Below are 15,994 nucleotides of genomic sequence, written 5' to 3'. Positions count from 1 at the left end.
AGTTTGGTTCGAGTCCATTATTCACAAAACTGCCATTTAGGAACCGCTCGTTATTGTACAGCTCAGTCTTTGAGGTGGAGCTTACTTGCTGTTCTGAAATCCCTGACTGTGGATTTCCAAATACATTTACATAAACGTAGAACGTGAAGCCTTTGGAAAACCTGGCTGAAACTGCTGGTGGTGAAGAGACACCAGATAGCTTATGTACGAACCCAATGTCTAGACTTACATTAGCCTACCATAGCATAACTCTTTAGCTTACTGCAGGTTGTCTACACTGGCTGCTCTCAGAGGTTCAGATTTCTGCTCCAGCCCGACTCCAGCAAAAAAGGTCTAGGGGGGTCCCTAAGGACCGGTCAACATCAGGCAGGCAGGAATGCCTCCTGCTTCATCTCACATGATGTATATTCCGCTGAAAGAGAACCCATACAGTACTATGTGCAAGAACGTCCAGTGGTGTTTGTGATATGGACCACAAGAGGGCGACAACAGTACAGAGGACTACTGACAATTACAATGCTCCTTTATCAGGCTGACAAACTGTAGAAAAATGTCCCTTCTCAAAAACAACATACACACTGTACCAGCGTTCACTTTGAGGGTTGATTGTGGTTACGGTCCAAGTTCCAGAAAAAGATCACGGATATGGCTGTACTCATCCTGTCCATCCTGTCCAAACCTCCTGTTTCAAGGAGTTCATGTTAAAGGCACGGCTCTTAATTGTAGCACCAAATGTCTGGAAGCCCAACTCCCAACTCCTCTCCTTTGGGATGGGAGCAGATTTCCACTTCTTTTTTTTCGTGGCTGGGACTTGATTAGGATTAGAGGTTAGAGAAGACCGACCTTCCACTAGGAGCCTGAGGAGCCACAGGTGTTCTTGGGAGTCTTGGAAATGCTGCCAAAGGGTGACGACCCATGTCTAGGAGCTACGCTTAAAATGTCCCTTTGGTAGTAGATAGGTGTTCCACAGGAATAATAAGGATTGAATAATACCATAAAAAAAGGCAAACCATAACATAAAAGCATGAAAACAACCAAAAATGGCCAATGGCTGCTTGGCGTCTGAACCCTGTGGAAGATTTATTGCCATTGATGCCAACATAGTAGAGTTATTGATTGTGCACTGAAAGCATCGCGTTGGATGGAGAGGGATATTCTCTCCACGTCCAAACGTCCATCTCGCCCTCTTCGGTGATATAGCTTGTATTTTCCATAGAGATGAATCAAACAGGAGTCTTTGTCCGTATGTCGAGAGCAAACCAGCCTGAAGTTGGACACAATTTCCCCCTTACCCCAGGGTGCAGTAAGACGGTCAGCCGAGAGTTGTCTGGTGTGTGAAGTTTGATTCTTCGGCCTTTTTTTCTACTGCAGGGTCGTACTATTCTGGCGTCTCGTAGTAATCATGCGGGAGTTTTGTTCTGTAGTCTTGCACTACAAGGCTAGCTAACTTACTTAAGCCCTAATTTATCGTATTTTATAGATGTAGTACTCGCCAAATAATGCTGGAATCCACCTAAACACACTGGGTGACTTTGGCATGCAGTTCGCATCATGCTAACGGATAGCCATAGCCGTAGCCAAGATGATCTACAGTCACAACATCATGAAGATGGTCCGGCACAGCTCTTATACATCAGTTTTAATACAGGAACCCTGCAGTGTTCGCCTCGTGAAGGGAAGGCTAGTTTCCATTAAGTGAACCGGGCTGTGCTAATGCCATGGTAGCAATGTTGGATGAGCCTTGTGGCCTGGCTGTACTAATGCCAAGGCGAGCCCAGTAGCCCCGCCTTAGCGATGCTGTACTTGTTGCCACACTAGTGATCAGTAAGTTTAAGGAATGCTAAAAAAGAACACCTATTCTTCTCCGCTTGTTTCCATACTGAAAATATAAAGGCCATAGATCTAGCGGCACACAAGTCACACAAACATGGAGGCGATCAGTGAATCCCTATGCTATTAAGCGATTCTGTAGGGGTCCCAAATACAGCGCGGTTTATAAGCTCTCCATGTCGAACCGTGTGCTCAGTGCTCAGAACCGTTCGGCCCTGCAGTGAAAAAGAGGCCAACTCATGAGGTAGGGGGAAAAAAGTCTGTATGTTTGATTGTTGGCTGAACTACCCCGTGAAAGAGGAATTCCACCAATTTTTACAATGCAAAAATTCTGCAGAATTATTTGGACGGAATATAAACAAGCCATTTAGTGTGCGCTAAAGCTACTGAGTGAGAATTGCTCACAGTGGTGGTGAATGGGGCCGGACATAGGAAATGGAAATTGCTATATGGAAACCCTGGTTCCCATCACCACCATCCGAGTTGGCGTACCACTCTGCATGACTCTGTTTACATCTGCATGACCTTTAATGATGCAGAATTTTCACAAAATCAGTGGACTTCCCCTTGCAGTGTCAAATCCACACCGACGGTTTGCCCTCGTCCGACTTGCCGCTGCTGCTGCTCCTTTGGTCCCCTCCGCTTCCTCCTCGCTTGCCTCTTGAACGGTCCCGCTGTTTGCGATTCCCTTGCAGCTTGCCGGGTTTGCAGTGGCTCTGCTGCTGTTGACTGTAGGCCAGTATGGCTGCCTCCAGCCTCTCCTGGGCCTGCTGGACCTCCCTCTGGAGAGCGCCTGTGCTGCTTCTTTGGAGGAAGTTCTCCTCCGTGCTGCCGTACTGGCCCCGCAGCTCCTCCTCTTGGGCGATGTTGGCACGGTTCTGCTTGCAGGCCATCTTAGCATTGCTGCTTAGCTCGGTGAAAGGTATGGGCTCAGGCTTTACAATGATGTTGTACCCTGGTGGTGCTGAAGGGGGCACGGAATTCCAGGAGAAAGGGTAGCTCCCGTATCCCCCGCTGCCTCCTCCGGCCTCGCTGACAGGAAGCCCAGATGGACCCGTAAGCGGCGTCAGCTGGCACTCCTCCTCATCCCTGGAGCCGGAGTGCCTTCGGGAGAAAACAAGGTCCAGCATGGTTCCCACCCCCAGGTGGAGCATCTCCCAAATGTTGAGCAATAGGCACAGCACCGTGACCCCGTACATGATGAGCAAGAAGATGGTCTTCTCTGTTGGCCGGGAAACGAAACAGTCCACCGTCTGCGGGCAGGGCTTGACTGAACACTCATAGCGTGCTGGCACGGCAAATCCGTAGAGGGCGTACTGGCCAGCCAGGAAGCCCACTTCCAAGGCAGAGCGGGCAAAAAGCTGAAGCACGTACACTCTCATCAAGCCATCCCTCTGAATCCGCTGCCGGCCATCATGCCGTGGTTTACTGATAGTTCTTCCAGTGCTGGCTCCTCCACGCCCCGGGGGGGCGCCGTCACTCCGGCTTTCAACCTCTGCAGCTTCGTATATCATGGGATCCTCTTGCTGGTCATCTTCGGCTTCCTCTAAGCCGCGGTGCTGCCGGCGGTTGAGGTACAGCTTGCGGTTCTTGCACTGCGCCGCAACCCCACTCTCCTTACCCTCCTCCAGGCGAGCAATCTTGTTGACCGCATAGCCGAGGTACATGAGCGAAGGGGTAGCCACCAGTATAATCTGGAAGACCCAGAAGCGAACATGCGACAGGGGCGCAAACGTGTCGTAGCAGACGTTCTCGCAGCCTGGCTGGCCCGAATTGCACACAAACTTGCTCTGCTCGTCATAATAGATCGACTCTCCCCCCACGGCGGTCAGGACGATGCGGAAGACTATCAGCACGGTCAGCCAGATCTTGCCCACGAAGGTGGAGTGGTTGTGGATCTCCTCCAGCAGTCGGGTTAAGAAGCTCCAGCTCATGGTGCCACCTGCCCTCCGTCCTCGCCGGTCTCACTCTGCTCTGGAGAAGAAGACAGAGAGCGAGTGAGTAAACACAGTTGGGATGTACATCTGTCCAAAAGTATTTGGACTGTCTTTCTAATTACACACCTCATTAGTCAACATTTACCACTTTGTGCTTTCAGTTATTTCACAACAGCAGGATGAAGAAATGCTCCATATGCTGGAGATGCACTGCTATGGGAACTGAAATGATGACATGGTGACGCGTCAAAGGCAATATAAAATATGCAGAGATGTCTTTATCCAATCGGGAGCCAGGAAGGTCAGTCACAGTGTATTATACAGTAATAAGCACACTTTAACCTGGTAAGCGTGGCTGTATTTAAGGACAAAAGTATTGGGACACCTGCTCCTTCATTGTTTTTGTCTAAAATCAAGGCTATTATAAAAGAGTTGATCCTGATTTTATTGGAGTAACTGTCTCCACTGTCCAGGGAAGAAAAGCTTCTGGAGGAACATTGCTGCGAGGATTTAACTGCATTCAGCAACAAAAGTGAGCATAAGTGAGGGTAGGATATAGGATCATCACCACCCCACCTCACCATCCCCAACTCCCCCAAAAGTATTTGATGCAGCACCTACATCATTCTAGAGAACACAGTTCCTTCGTTGCTCTACAGCTCAATGCTGGTGGGGGCTTCATACCTCTCTAGCCTGGCATTAGGCAGCGTGGTGCCAATAGGTTCATGTTTATCTGCTTCAGATAGTCCTATTCTATTGGCAGTATTTCTCTGACATCTGTGTCAGTGATGGATGCAACTTAAAAGTGAAGGCTGAATGCATTCATTAGAAGCATAGGGGTGTCCACAAACTTTTGGACATATAGTGTAGGTATCTTGTCTTGAATGAGTTGGTACTCGGATTGGATTGAGAGGGACATAAAATTGGACTAGGACACCCCTGGACCGTAGATACAGTGCAAACAAACAGGGGCTCAGAAGGCCCAAAGGCCCGTCAGCGTCTCCACCATGACGAGCACATAATTTCAGGGGTCAAGCTCCCTGACCTGAAGTCCATCTACAGCAAGCAGTGCTGGACCAAGGCAAACAATGAACTCTTCTCTCTGATACAATCATGGAAGCATTTACAGCACAGTGTTTCCCTGAAGGCCAACGCTGTGAGAACGAGGAGGGGCTTCTTTCCACAGGCCATCCGGCCCCTCAACCAAGACATTAAGCCTTACTTACATGTACAATGTATATACACTACATGTCCAAATGTTTGTAGACACCCCTTCTAATGAATACATTTAGCTATATGAAGTTGCACTCATTGCTGACACAGATGTGCAAATGCACACACACACACACACACAGCTTATCTAGTCCGTGTAGAGCAGTACTGCCAATAGAATAGGACTCTCTGGAGCAGATAAACAATAAACCTGTTGCCACCATGCTGCCTAATGCCAGGCGTGGGCTAGAGGGGTATAAACCCTCCCAGCATTGTGGTGCAGTGTCCTCTAGAATGTTGGTGCTCCATCCAATACTTGAGTTGGGGGTGAGGTGTGGTGCTGATCATCCCAAAGATTGATTAAATACTTAGAGGTAGCCAATGGCTAGCAGCATGATCACAGTGACAGCGCCCCAGTTCTCTGGACCACTCGGGGCCCCAGAACATTCTTATTTCTGAGAGGCACTAGTTACTGTGTTTCTACTAGACAACATTGAGTCTCATGGAGTTGGTGTCCAGTCTAAAACCATGCCAAACACATTTAGATGGCTCTGTGTATTAGGTAATGGTCAGACTGACAGATTGTGAACTGTGTGTGACCCCTTATTGCAGTTCACGCTCATTAGGTACAGTAATTAAAGCCCTGAGACGAACAAAAAGCTAGTATTTTATTCCAAATTGGTATCAAATCTTGAACGTTAAGGTTTTTTCCTTCTCCTGTAAAGCTGTCATTTTGGAAATCCAAGGTTTTTACATGATACCAACAGTGGAGATTTTTGCATCGCAGCATTGCCGCTGAAAAACCATCCACACAGCTTATATATCCTTATGATCGCAACAATACAGAGGTTCTGTAATACACATTTTATTATGCAATATTAAATATGAACCGAACTTGTTATTGTATCCATTCAAAATGAACTACCAGCGTCTTTCATGTAGCGATAGCTCAGAGGGAAAGGCTGCATTTCTTGGTGGTCTGCACAGCTATGCGTGTGTGTGTGTACGTCTGTGTGTACGCCTGCTCGTACACTGATGTGTATGTTTCACATTATGTTTTGGCTGCGCCTTCAAAAGCCATCAAACAGTAAAATATGGAATTCCGTGACCCGCCGCTTTTATGAAAACGCAGAGTTGTGTGTTTTTCTTCCCTTTTTTTTCACGTCTATATTTCTCGGCCCATAAAACTCTTGCTGTTCTGGCAAGCTGTGAGCCTCTGAACGCCTGCTTTTCTTTGCAGAACTTCACCATAACATAAAAGCTTGCAATAACGGATCTCGCTGAAATGAAGGATCTAGAAAAAAAAACACACACAACAGAAACAGCTAAAAATACAACTCCCATGTGTCACGCTACGAAGAAGGCTTGAAGGCCGGATGTTTTTAAGACAAGACCAATAAATGGAACCTAACCCAAATTAAACACGGCGGCGACAGCAGCGGCGGCCTGACTAGAACGCAGGATATGGCCGAAGTTGCTGCTCATGAAGAAGCAAGAGAGACAGAAAAAGGAACTCTGAAACAAAGGGACTACTTACTCACAGGGCAGGAATGAGGGACACCTGGAGCAAATAACTAGGCCAGGTTTACAAAGGAGACACAGGTGGAAACACTAATGATAAGACGGGCAGGGCGGAGATAAGAAGGCAAGCAGGAACAATGAGAAACTTGGACCAGGAGAACAGAGGGATGTAAACGAGGAACACGAGGAGTTTTTCCTTTGGGTTTTGGCCTCCTGTCCTCACGAAGACGCCCTTTTTGGTCACTGGTTTCTAGCGGAATCTCAAATACCGTCGTACTTCCTAGACAGTGAACTACACAAGCCACTAAACTACACTAAACAGGGTTGTGGGTTCGATACCCGGGCTCGGCAAGCTGCCACTGTCGGGCTCTTAAGCAAGGCCCTTCATTCTCTCTGCTCCCCAGGCGCTGGAGTTGACTGAGGCTGATGGCATTTCAATCAGGAGCCATCAAGTTACAGAGCCACATTTCCAGGACAGGGGCTACAACTGCCTCATTCCGAATATCAGGGCACTCATAGGGTCTCACCTGAGCTGAGGACAAAAAGAACTGGACTGTTGCTCAGTGCTCCACAGTGTTCCCTGAAGGCCAACGCTGTGAGAACGAGGAGGGGCTTCTTTCCACAGGCCATCCGGCCCCTCAACCAAGACATTAAGCCTACTTACATGTACAAGGTATATACACTACATGTCCAAATGTTTGTAGACACCCCTTCTAATAAATACATTTAGCTACATGAAGTTGCACTCATCGCTGACACAGATGTGCAAATGCACACACACACACACACACACACACACACAGCTTATCTAGTCCGTGTAGAGCAGTACTGCCAATAGAATAGGACTATCTCTGGAGCAGATAAACAATGAACCTGTTGCCACCATGCTGCCTAATGCCAGGCGTGGGCTAGAGGGGTATAAACCCTCCCAGCATTGTGGTGCAGTGTCCTCTAGAATGTTGGTGCTCCATCCAATACTTGAGTTGGGGGTGAGGTGTGGTGCTGATCATCCCAAAGATTGATACAGAGCCACGTTTTCAGGACAGGGGCTACAACTGCCACATTCCGAATATTAGGGCACTTATGGACCAGAGACAACGTCAGAGGGGTCTCACCTGAGCTGAGGACAAAAAGAACTGGACTGTTGCTCAGTGCTCCACGGCCCTCTTTTAAATTGGAGTCAATATTTAAGTCATTTGAAAATCAAGGTCATAGAGTCTGGAGGAGCAGCGGAGAGGCAGTCTGAAGTCCAGTGTGAAGTTTCTGCAGTCGGTGATGGTTTGGGGTGCCAGCCTGAAACCCACCAGGAGATTCTTAGAGCACTTTATGCTTTCATACTACTAAATGATTTGCTGACCATGGTATTACTGTGCTCGATTAGCCAGCCAACTCTGCAGACCTGAACTTCACAGAGAATCTATGGGGTTTTGTCAAGAGGAAGATAAGAAACACTCAACTCTGCAATGCAGACGAACTGAAGGCCACTATCAAAGAAACCTGGGCTTCAGTAACATCTCATCAGTGCCACAAGCTGATTAACTCCATGCCAGGCTGCACTGATGCAGTAATCTGTGGAGCCCCAACCAAGGATAATGTGTATAAATGAACTCACTTGTCAGAAGTTGGACATTTCTGTACGGTACATCCTTTTCGGTTGGATCTTATAAAATATTGAAATAGTCTGGATTTAGGATTTTCGTGATTCTATAAGCCAAACTGACCAAAAGTAAAACAAATAAGGCCTGAAATATTACTTGTGTGTAAGGATAATATAAAACATGACAACTTTTTCATAGATTCAAATATTTTGAGATGTACAAGTAGTAGTTTTTTGAACTGCAGACTATTGGTCTGGGCTCAAAAGGTGCTTTGATGGAAGGCCACGCGATGTTTAGGCGAGCAAAGGTACAGTCCCAGGATTTTATTCCCGTCCAGATGTTTTTTCTCTTGTTTTTCACTGAACTCGGTCAATCGTCTGATCATTTTCGACCCGTCCGAGTTCACATCTCTGAATTTTTCCAGTCAGATGCTGGATGCCTCACGCCCGGAAAAAAAAAGGTGGAGCACGTATCAGAGCTCCTCCAGTGGATTTGCGAAACTTATCAAATCGCTAAAGAAAAATTGGGAAGGCTAACCTGGATTTTTGAAGTTAAAGGTAAAACCACTAGTAAAAGGACTGCATCTCCTCAGGGGAGCATCTGAAGTGTACTTTTTCGGTCTTTCGGAAATAAGTAAGTCCTCTCCGCCACAGTCCAGCGTTAAGCCTTCTCTCAGGTTAAGTCCTTAAAGACTACGACGGACTGATCTGTGTTCCTTTCTGCATGAATTATGTAAATATCTGCCCATATGTAGGACATGAATTGAGAGTAACCAATTTGGCTTTTCTTTTTCGGTGGAAAATTTAACTCTGCTCCAAGACATGTCTCTCCTGTTCTATCAGCTGAGGGACCGGACGGTTCTGCAGGCGGTAAAGATGGATGGGCAACAGACAGAAATGATGATCTGGCAAAACCGTAGGTGAAAGTGAGATACGCAGCTGCAGCTGGAGTTGGAGTTTAGAGGGAATGACAGACGAAACCTTCTCTCTTCACGAACACCTTTGTCTGGCACGGCCGGGATCTCATGAATCCATGGCACTTAAATCTCACGGAGTACGTTTTTATGACCTTTTGGAGAAGGCCGACACTGTTTCCAACACAAATCACGGATTGAGGTTTTACTGTGTAAAATGAGAGTGGGCCCTGTTCATCTGAAGGCTACACTTTAATTACAGTGACAGTTCCGTAAAAGATATGCCTGGATCTGCCTCTGAGGGGCCTCTGAAAGCTAGGGTGGCGTACAAAAAGCTGGTTACTGCGAGCCTGTCTACACCTGGCCTTAACATGTTTTTCTGGATTTCACGGATTATTCCGAATTCATCGGATCGTTCAAACCTCGTTCGGAGGTGGGCGGGGACGGATCTCGTCCACGTTGAACACGGGACGAAGTGTAAACGGAAAGCGTCTTCTGAGATTGGATTCTGTCAGGCAAGCGGTAATTTACAGATACAGAGTTTAGGCGAGCAAAAGTACAGTACAGGATTGTATTCCTGTCCAGATGTTTTTTTGGTCAATCGTCTGATCATTTTTGACCCGTCCGAGTTCTCATGTCTGTATTTTTCCAGTCAGATGCGTGCCTCACGGCCGGATAAAAAGGTGGAGCACGTATCACGTAAACAGGCCTGTGAATAGCTAAGCTACAAATGTGACATTTCTTACTTTTCACATTTTAACAACAGGGCCAGAACGCTTCTCGAATAGCAGCTAATTCCGGCCTCCTGCTGTCTTGTTTTGGGGGGATTTTCGCCCATTCCTCTTGCCAAAGGCTTCTAGTTCTGTGAGTTTCCTGGACCGTCTTGCTGCTCTGCTTTTTTGAGGATTTTTTAAAATGATGTTTAGGATCAAGGGCCTGTGAGGACCTGATGGCGAAACCTACAGCTTGCACTGCTTCCCGTGGTTCATTGTGAGGTTTAATGCTTGGGGTCATTATCCTGGTGTAGAAAGCGTCCTCTTTTCGTCTTCAGCTTTTTACAGATGGGGTGATGTTTGCTTTCAAAAGTTCTCTACTAGTGCAAGGATTCTCAGAGGTCACTGGCTGCAACACAAGCCCAAAGCACGACTGATCCACACTGTGCTGAACAGTTGGGGAGGTGTACTTTTCATGTCATTCTGTAGCCATTTATCTTATGTATCTATGCTTACTGCGGTGAAAAAGGTCTATCACCAATCCTCAGGACTTGTTTCATGAAAGCATCAGGGCTTCGCTTAGCCCCACCACAGTGCACCACCACTCCAGGGTCTGCTAAATCTTCCTGAAGGTCTCTTGCAGCTAAGCAAAGGTTTGGATGTGCCCTTCAAGAAATCCTACGAGCAGTTCTCTCAGAATGTTTTCTTGGCCTTCCAGATCTCCACCGTTCATAACCTCCAATTATGAACGTAGGAAATGGCTACATCCCAGCAACCATCTGAAGGGCTATAGGAACCACTTAGCAACACCATAGCAACCATAAAAGATACCGTAGCAATGGCCTAGGATATCAACAGCTTAGAAAAGTCTCAAGCAAACATGCGCAACATTACAGCAACCACCTTTGGTACCCTAGCAAACTCCCAGCAACCACCAAATAAAACATTCCCGTTACCTGGATACCTTAACAACTGCTTGGCAACACCCTAGTAACAACCTAAAATACCAGCGGACAGAACTGTCGATGCATCGACAACTAAAAGACAGTTGAGCAGTTTAACGGGTTAAGTGCTGTACCTACTTCTGACGAGGCCTATATCTCTCGGCCCTCGCTTTGCCCTCCCTCCTCTGGCGTTAGCCCGTTCTGTCCATCGGCTATCCATCCCTGCCTCGCTCTTCTACTCCCAGAGTAAGTTTCCCACGGCTTGTCCATCTTGGACTAAGTAATGACCTCGATTAAGATAATTAAACTCTGATTGAGGTACACTGTCCTGTATCGCGCCTCATTCAAAAATCAGCCTGGGCTAAAACACTCCACCGAATGAATATATGGTGAATGGTATGACCGACTCGGCCAAAATTTGTGTATTTACTACAAAATCACTGTATTTACTGACCAGCACACACACACACACACATACACACACTCAGGCTAAATGAAGATGTAACGGTGGTGTGGTCCAGAACACTCTGGCAGACTGAGCTGAGTGCTGGCAGCTAGAAGAGCTGAACATGTGTTTCTGTAAGCAGTCATAATAAAACACACACACTCACACACACACAGGGCCAGATCCAGTTTACAAAGGAATCTCTCTGAAACATGCAGATAAAATCTATGTCCACACACACACACACACACACACACACTTTTAATGCCTCTACGTCTATGAGGAAATTAAATTAGCAAAAATTCACTTTAATTTTTTGTTCTTTCACAGTGTTCTCAGTCACGCTCTCCCTGATAACGGCTGACCAGATAACGGCTCTCTGAGCCATTCTTGGAAGTATCACTCCGCCACACTCACCTGAAACCACCACCAGACCTGACAGTTAGCGAGCAGCCTGAAAAGAGCTCTCATACTACATGACCAAATAACCATGTACTGTGGGAGCTCTTTATAAATAAGCCCACTGTGGTTGAGAGTTTAGCGACATGCAAAGTTCAAGTAAGAGGGAAAGCAAGCAAACCTGGATGAGCCAATGAGCCTGAAAACAGTGTAAAACACTCCTAAGACCCTTCACTCGACTCAAATATAAGACCTTATCCTCTAAACAGGTGTGATTTGAGCCATTGGTTCTTTAGTCATTTGGACGAATCGCTGTCCAGTCCGACTGCCTTTAACCTGAGGAGATAATCGTTATATATCAGAATATTTTGCCTTATTGTCATATCGCTCAACCCTAACTGTTTAAAAAGGTCATCAAAATGGGATTAAATACCATCCTTAAAAAAGTCCTTGCTTTCCGAAGACACTCATCTTCAATGTTTTCTTATGCAGCCATAAGAATTTTGTCCTGCATTTTAAAGCTTATTATAAACAATTATACACATTTCCTTATGTGGACACGAATCTCGCCCTTTAATCAAGACATTAAATAAGGCTGTTTAAACTATCCTGTCATTTTAGAGGCTGGCCTTTTGGACTCTGGACAGTCTGAGGCCTGACTGAGGCCACTGTAAGATTAAGACAATGTTACATTTCTTTTTTTTTACATTTATTTTTAAACGTTTTTTTTTTTTTTAGAATGAAGTTAAGAAAAAAAAGGACCGCAAAACTGAATTTTGCCAGTTTTCTAATGGTAATCCATCTCTAGATATCATTTTTTATTATTTTCTTATAATTAATAATTTTTGTTAAGCTTCTCCAGCAACATTTAGTACTGCTAACGAGTATTTCAGATTTGTAAAGTTGCTTGTTTACATTCATCAGGCATCACATTAAAGCCACTGAGAGGAGACGTGACTGACACTGATCATCTGGTTCTAGTGGCACCGGTCAACGGTGTGGATATATCAGGCAGCAAGGCAAGGACGTGGAATTTGGAGCTGTGGGGACTTGCAGCTGATTGCACCCGAAGCCAGACTCCCACTAGCCAGGAAGAGGTTGAGCATAATTGGACCATCAGGAGGAGCAGGGCCTTATAGTGCGTAGTAGCGGAGACTTTATAAACTTTTAGTTATTATATATAAACTAGAATTTCATGAAAGGTGATGAAGGTGCTGAAGCAGAAAACAATGGCCAAGCATAAGAATCAGAGACACTTTGACAAGAACTGAAACTGAGATGGCTGGAAGACTGGGTCAGAGCATCTCCAAAACATCAGCTGGGTCTTGTGGGGTGGGTGGTGTCGGTACGCAGAGGTCAGTACCTACCGAACGTGCTACCAGCGCCGGAGTCAGGGGTTCCCGAGGACAGGGGTTTGTCGATGGGCAGGGGGAAGTAAGGGCTAGACCATCTGTCTATGTCTTGTGGAACCCATGCCTCAATTGGTTCAAAGCTGTGACCTCTTCTCCTGCCATGCAAAGCTCACGGATGAAGGAACAAGCCCCAAGCACCCAAGCAAAATCCATATTTGCCTCTTTTTGCCACAGTCAGCATCTTTTTCAGAAGCAGGACATGGATATGTCTGGTAAACGAATATGATCCATAACTAAAGAACACTTTGCAGGGATGTATGGACTGCTTCGGGAAGGCCTGCCCTCCTGCAGTTGCGCTGTATGTTGTGTGTTTGTTTGGAGTGAGCTCTAGGCGCTGAGGGGCGGTGGTAATTACAGGCCTCTGGCAAAGCATGCACTAATAAATGCTCTAATAAAGGTCTGTAAACACATTCAAGGAGCTCTAATGTGTTCTGATGCAGTGCCTCAGCCCACTCACTACTGTAGAAACCCTTCACTGGGGCTGTGTGTGCACTGCTTTAGCACAGGCACTCAAACTTTGCCTGAACGAAGAAAATAGTCTCCATAGTTTCCTGAGGTTCCGATCTCCCTGAGGTCCACTGATGACGTCTGTATGGGGGTTATGTACCAAAAACAATCCTAAACCATGTTTACTGCCTCTTTACTTTTGTCAATATGCCTTTAAAACTGATATATACAGTATATTTATATCATCTTTATAAAACTATCACTGAAGCGCTCTGTTTTACCAGCGGGAGAACCGCACTCACCTTTCTTTTGTTTTTGGGCACTGAAGAGCCCATTCAGAACTGAGTGTGGAGAATAATGCTAATGCTAATACACACACAGGCTATAGTTAGCCCAAAATGTCTCATTATAGAAACTGTAGCATTATTTATACAAACACAAAAATCTGATCTGATCAGTATCGGCTGATACTCCACAATAAGAATTGGATTGTGGGCGAAAGTACCTTAAATCTGGAACAGCTGGAATCCACCGTAAACTACTTCAACTAACACAAGCTGGTGTTTTTTTCGAATGCAGTCCTCTGATCTGAGCATTACTGGAAATCGGAGGGTTGATCTTAAACACGATGAGCTGAAGGACGACACAAGAATATTGCAGAATTAGATGCGTTCTGAAAGGAAGAGTGTCTGAAAAGGTCCTAAAACAACAACAAAAGACCAGGTACTGCACATACTTAGGTGTCTAAACTAGTGTTGCACCGATACCGATACTGTATTGGTATCAGCGCCGATACTGGCACTTACACACAGTATCACCATAAAGCTTACTGACGCCCTACTTTTTTATTTTTAACATCGAAAATTTTGGTTTGGTTTGTGTACTTTATGAAACCACACATTTAAACAACCAGTAAACAGCCAGTCCTAAATAGCTAGTACTCTTACCACTTTTGCTTTCCATGTGATGTTTTTTTTGCACCAAAAACCAAAAGTTTAAGAGTTCACGCAGCTTGTTTTAATGCCACACACTGAAGATTAGTATCTTTTTTACATAGAGACGTGTTCCTCTAATGAAATGTGAATTTTAAACACCAAATAAAAAGCTGTTTGGTCAGGCTTAGCAAGATTATGCTTCCCTACCTGCTCACTGCATTGTGGCAATTTTTATTGTTCCAAAGCTCTGAAACTTTTAAAATGTGCAGTTTCTCAACCAGTACATGCTGTTCGTTTTAAGGAGTATCAGGATTTATAGCCATCTATCGAGTATTTAAGACCGGGTATCGGAACTAAGATACTTGAAAATCTGGTATCGGTATCGGAAAGGAAAAAGTGATATCGGTGCATTTTAGGCTTACCAAATATAATATAAATTTAACATAAATATCATTTGGCCTAAAAACCCTCGTGTTAAATGAGCTGCATGTCTTGGATATGTAATATTTTGAGAGTTTTCAGTTCAACAACCGCTTGCCAAATCAAGACGACAAAAAGGGGCTCTGAAAAATAAGGCTTTCTCTTCCTTTACAAAAAAAACACAAAAACACACACACATACAGAGTGCTTCGGCTTGTTCTTAAATATAGCGCTGCTCGTTTGCGCTGGAGTAATTAGCCAAAGCAAGCGGGTGATTCAGGGTGAAGGGACGCCTCAGGCCGGCATCCGTGTCAACGCGGCGCTTTTCATCAAAACAGCTCCGTTAGAAGCAGCACAGAGTGTGACTGCCCCACTCCGCCAGCACACCTGGTCTTCAGAGGTGAGGAAGTGGAGAAGTAGGCCCGTGCAGGAGTGCCTCAATTGTTTCATAAGGCGCCGATGGCAATTAAAGGGCCTGTATACTCCTGCTTTTCTTGGAGCTTAACTTACTTCGTGTGTTCACATGAGCACTTTCCGACCTGGTAAGAATTAGGCAGGTAAAATCCAGTTAGTATTGAGCTTGTGTTGCTTTTATACAACAGTTTTTACCAAGCAAAGGAACAGAATTACTCAAAGAAGCCCTGCATTGTACTAAATATGCTTTTATACCACCAAAAAGTAGTTCCAGCGGTAACAATTCCAAAACACCAGGACCGATTAAGCTATAAGGTATATGTTGAGGCCTGTACACAGTCCAGCCACTGGTTGAAAAGTGAATGGTGGCACATTTCGTAGCACGCTCAACATGGCGTCTGTTTACAGAGCCAAGTGGCTCTGAATCATCGTTTTACTCATGAGGTTTTGGTCAGTGATTAGATTTCTGGTTTGAAATGGTAATCTGACCAGTTTTGAGGGTTTTGGTCTATCCTTATTGTTCGATATAGGAGCCTGGTCTTCTGTGACTGGAAAGGATGGCTGTCGAGTAAACAGACTTGTCTGTACGGACTTCGGTTCAGCTTAGCCTTCTAAACTGTTGTCAATACGTCAGCGGAGTGATACAGTTTTAGTGTTAGGAAGGTTAGAGCGCTTCTCAACCAGGCTCTGACTGTGAGGTCGGAACTAACCGTTGTATAATTTTGGGGAGCCTGATGGTACCAGGACCCACCACAACACAGTGTCTGGATTAGTCTGGATTCCAAACGAAATGAAGAAATCTGTGGGGTGTAATATTTAAGCTGAAAAGGCCGACCTCCAAAACGAATTATTTA

The 15,994-nt window shown here is 45.5% G+C and overlaps 1 protein-coding gene across 1 annotated transcript; it reads right to left on the bottom strand.

Annotated features, from left to right (window-relative positions):
* Positions 1–2,405: 2,405 nt before the first annotated feature.
* Positions 2,406–3,764, bottom strand: LOC140543847 (gap junction gamma-1 protein-like). The gene has a single exon (XM_072667113.1). The coding sequence runs from the start codon at positions 3,762–3,764 to the stop codon at positions 2,406–2,408; it is 1,359 nt and encodes a 452-aa protein (XP_072523214.1).
* Between the last annotated feature and the right edge of the window lie 12,230 nt (positions 3,765–15,994).

Source organism: Salminus brasiliensis, chromosome 22 (genome assembly GCF_030463535.1).
Source record: "Salminus brasiliensis chromosome 22, fSalBra1.hap2, whole genome shotgun sequence".
Classification (NCBI taxonomy): Eukaryota; Metazoa; Chordata; class Actinopteri; order Characiformes; family Bryconidae; genus Salminus; species Salminus brasiliensis.
The sequence above is the reverse complement of the archived record's forward strand: the minus strand, read 5'-3'. Positions and strand labels throughout refer to the sequence as shown.

What these genes read in the sequence shown, in the direction of transcription:
- LOC140543847 (XM_072667113.1), bottom strand. Translation starts at nt 3,764, where the DNA reads ATGAGCTGGAGCTTCTTAACCCGACTGCTGGAGGAGATCCACAACCAC.